Genomic DNA, 3,388 nt, shown 5'->3' with positions numbered 1-3,388 from the left:
CTATTATTTTATTATTCACTATTATTTTTTACACATTTACCCTTACAGAAAATAGTGCATTAATAAAAGTAAGCAAGCCAAAAACGTTACAATAAATATGGATCACACGGAGCAGTATGCTCTCGAGTCGCTCTCGCGATACTTTGATGTCACGGGCCGATCGAACTGCGCAGCCGTATGCAGATAAATCGAGTCGAACACACACTAATCTGCTGCTGACGTTCGTGTGTTTGTGTACTACATCACCTAAGTCTGCGTTGTTGCACAGTCACCGTGAGTGTAAACAAGAGACTGTCGAGCTAAAAATATTGAATAGTGTTAATGGATTATTGTTTTTGTCTATTATTCTTGAGTAGTAAATACACGAAGACAGTATAGGGATCGTTTCTATGTACGTTATGCCAGTGGACAGCCTCTCATCAAGCGATTTGAAGCGAGTTTTCACACAAACATTGATGAGGGTCTGCACGTTGGCTGGCTAAGGTTAGCCTGCTAGCTTTCTGGAACATATCTTCGTTACAGGTGAAATCAACTCCTGTATGCTCAAACTTTATACGTGTTTGGGCCGTATAGCCGTGAGTATATATCTTTTGTGGTACATTTCTAATTAAATGTTATATTTTGGTTGGAAATAGAATGTAAGTCGCGCCAACTCGTAAGGCAATGCTAGGCTAGGCTAAGCTGTATTATGCTAAATGCTCCTGTTTCATAACACGAGACACACCTTTAGCTCTACGATATTGGGGTCAGTTCTCGTGTGTTAGTATTTCATAAATATGAACAGCCACATGAATTATAAGAATTTTAAGATACTTCGATTTAGATCTTTATTAATTAGAATAACATTTCAGCCACAGGTTTTCATAATATTATATTTATATATATATATATTTGTATTGACATGACACTCTTCACACCTGTCACAGCAACTCATCCAATTAATTTAAGTGCTAGCCCAATGTGGAATCTAAAGGAACATCTCAAGCTGGTGTCTGGTTATTTATATTACTGCATCATTGTGGTTTCAGTTTTAAGGCTGTCGTACATCATGGCTGCTGTGGAGAAAGTAGAAAAGGAGTGTGAGGATGAGACTCTTCAAACGGCTTTCAAAAAACTGCGTGTGGATGCAGAAAGGTTTGTGAAGTTTTGATTCTGTTTCTAGTGATGACTACCGTTTATCTAAAGAGTGCGGATTAGAATATACATTTCTTTTCAGTTCCACAACCACAGTTCGGGTCTCTGAGACTTTGGCTTCTAGATTGGTTGGTCGAGGCAGTCCAGAAGGAGCCAAATCCAAGATGGGCTCCTCAAAAGAGAACTGGCTCGGGTAAGATCAATGTTAAGAGTGTTTGTTTGTTGTGGCTTAACTTTTCAGGTCATTGGCTCTTAAAGAACTAGATTAAAGACCCCTGATCTAACATACTGATGCATTTAGAATTGTGAAATTATTATATGATGATATCAGTGCAGCTACATAAAGTTATAGTCACTTTAAACATACCGCTATTGCATGCTTCATGTTGGTTGAAATCTATAGTTGGTTGCTTCTATAGATGCACAAGAAAGTCATCCCGAGGTGGTGTGAGAAGCCAGCGATGCCGTAGATCAAAATCTCCAATCCTTCACCCTCCGAAGTTTACATACTGCAGCAAAATGTCTCCCCCTCCTGGTCACCTCAAACACAAGACCCCACCTGAGCCCGATGACCCCAGCACCTCTCTGGGCATCTCAGTCAAGAAGGAAGTTCCCTTCTCTGCTCCTCGTTCAACTGTATTCGGCATGGCCCACCTCCCAACTCCTAACGTTCTGGAATCAGCCCGGCACAGTCCGCGAATGCCATCAGATGACGAGACCGCTTCCGAAAACAGGCCCACTTTGGGAAGAGCCCATGCTGCTCGGGAGGTAGGCGAAGGTAATGCTGCTCCGTCTGACTTTCAAACTCTTTGCAAGCTGCAGGAAGGCAGTCAGTGCCCATGCGGGCAAAGAGAATGCCAGTGTGCCGACTGGCAGGGTGTCGAGGTATACTCGTTTACTGGCCTCCGTGACGTCATTTCCGAATGAGAGCGAAGGATGCCTGGCCCGCAGGACACCACCAGAACTTACGCTGGGACAAGTAACGGAACCTCCAGCTCACCTCGGTCTTGTTCCGAACAAGCCCGAGCTCCCGTAGATGACATCACAATAGAGGACCTTTCAGGCTACATGGAATATTACCTTTACATCCCCAAGATGTCGCACATGGCTGAGATGATGTACACTTGAGAGAAATGTAATAAAGCAAATAATTATAAAAGATGCATATCAATGGGTGCTTTTAATAAAAAAGGAATGGTTTATTTAAAAAAAAAGTAGTAATGAAGATCATATTGTAAAGCAATTCTACGTTTATTGTTGAAGATTTGTTATCATGATTGTTTCTCTGTGACATCCAGACAATGTGTGCTGATTAAGAGCTAAGAGTTTACTCATTCTGTGACCATTGTTCTTTATTTCCGTTTGATTTTGTGATAACTGCTCTTATGTTTGGTTTACGTTTACAAGTTGCCAAAGGTCTATCACGGAGACTGCAGGTTTAATTTCACTGATATATGCAAACTTACAAAATGCCAAGTAATAATTCTGCTCACTTATGAGCGAGTATGTGATGTCATCTAAATTAAATTTCAATAAAATGCTTGGGGATGTTAAGGATGTTTGGTGGCTTTATTTTATATCTTCTGATCCTTTTATTGTTAAAGGTATAGTTCAGCCAAATATATATATTAAAAAAATCATTTATTCACCCTCATGTCATTCAAAACCTTGGATCTGCATTATTTTGAAGAATGTTGGTAATCAAACAACTGCGGTACCCATTCAATTCTATTGTATGGATACAAAACCATGCAAGTCAATGGGTACCGCTGTTGTTCAGTCACCAACATTTTTTAAAATATTGTATTTTGTGTTCTGTGGAAGAAAGTCAGTCACACAGGTTTGAAATGACAAGAGGGGAGTAAATGATCACAGGATTTTCATTTTTAGGTTAACTATCTCTTTACGTCCATTGTGTGAACACAAAACCTAATTTCTCAAAATATCTTATTTTGTGTTCTACAGAAAAAGAGACATATACAGGTTTACAACCACATTATGGGGAATAAATGTTGACAGAATATTTTAGGATAAACTATCCCTTTAAATTTGATATTTCGCACAAAAATCACTGATGTAGATTGCACTGCTTTTTTCACCATGTTGTGTCATTGTTAATAGACAGATATGATGTATACGCTTTAACATTTAAATTAAGTTTACAGGGAAGATTTTCATACAATTTTAAAAATACAACATGAAGGGTCACATTTATAAGTGAAACGCATCAAAATATATTCACTAAATAATTGTA

General features: G+C 39.0%; 1 protein-coding gene across 1 annotated transcript; it reads left to right on the top strand.

Moving 5' to 3' along the window:
- Positions 1–234: 234 nt before the first annotated feature.
- Positions 235–2,684, top strand: oser1 (oxidative stress responsive serine-rich 1). The gene is given in 4 exon segments (XM_057338216.1): positions 235–575; positions 1,029–1,134; positions 1,217–1,327; positions 1,554–2,684. Coding segments are annotated over 3 exon segments (906 nt in total). The 5' UTR covers positions 235–575; positions 1,029–1,048; the 3' UTR covers positions 2,263–2,684.
- The last annotated feature ends 704 nt before the right edge of the window (positions 2,685–3,388 follow it).

This window comes from Triplophysa rosa, linkage group LG7 (assembly GCF_024868665.1).
Source record: "Triplophysa rosa linkage group LG7, Trosa_1v2, whole genome shotgun sequence".
In the NCBI taxonomy this organism is placed as follows: domain Eukaryota; kingdom Metazoa; phylum Chordata; class Actinopteri; order Cypriniformes; family Nemacheilidae; genus Triplophysa; species Triplophysa rosa.
The sequence above is the reverse complement of the archived record's forward strand: the minus strand, read 5'-3'. Positions and strand labels throughout refer to the sequence as shown.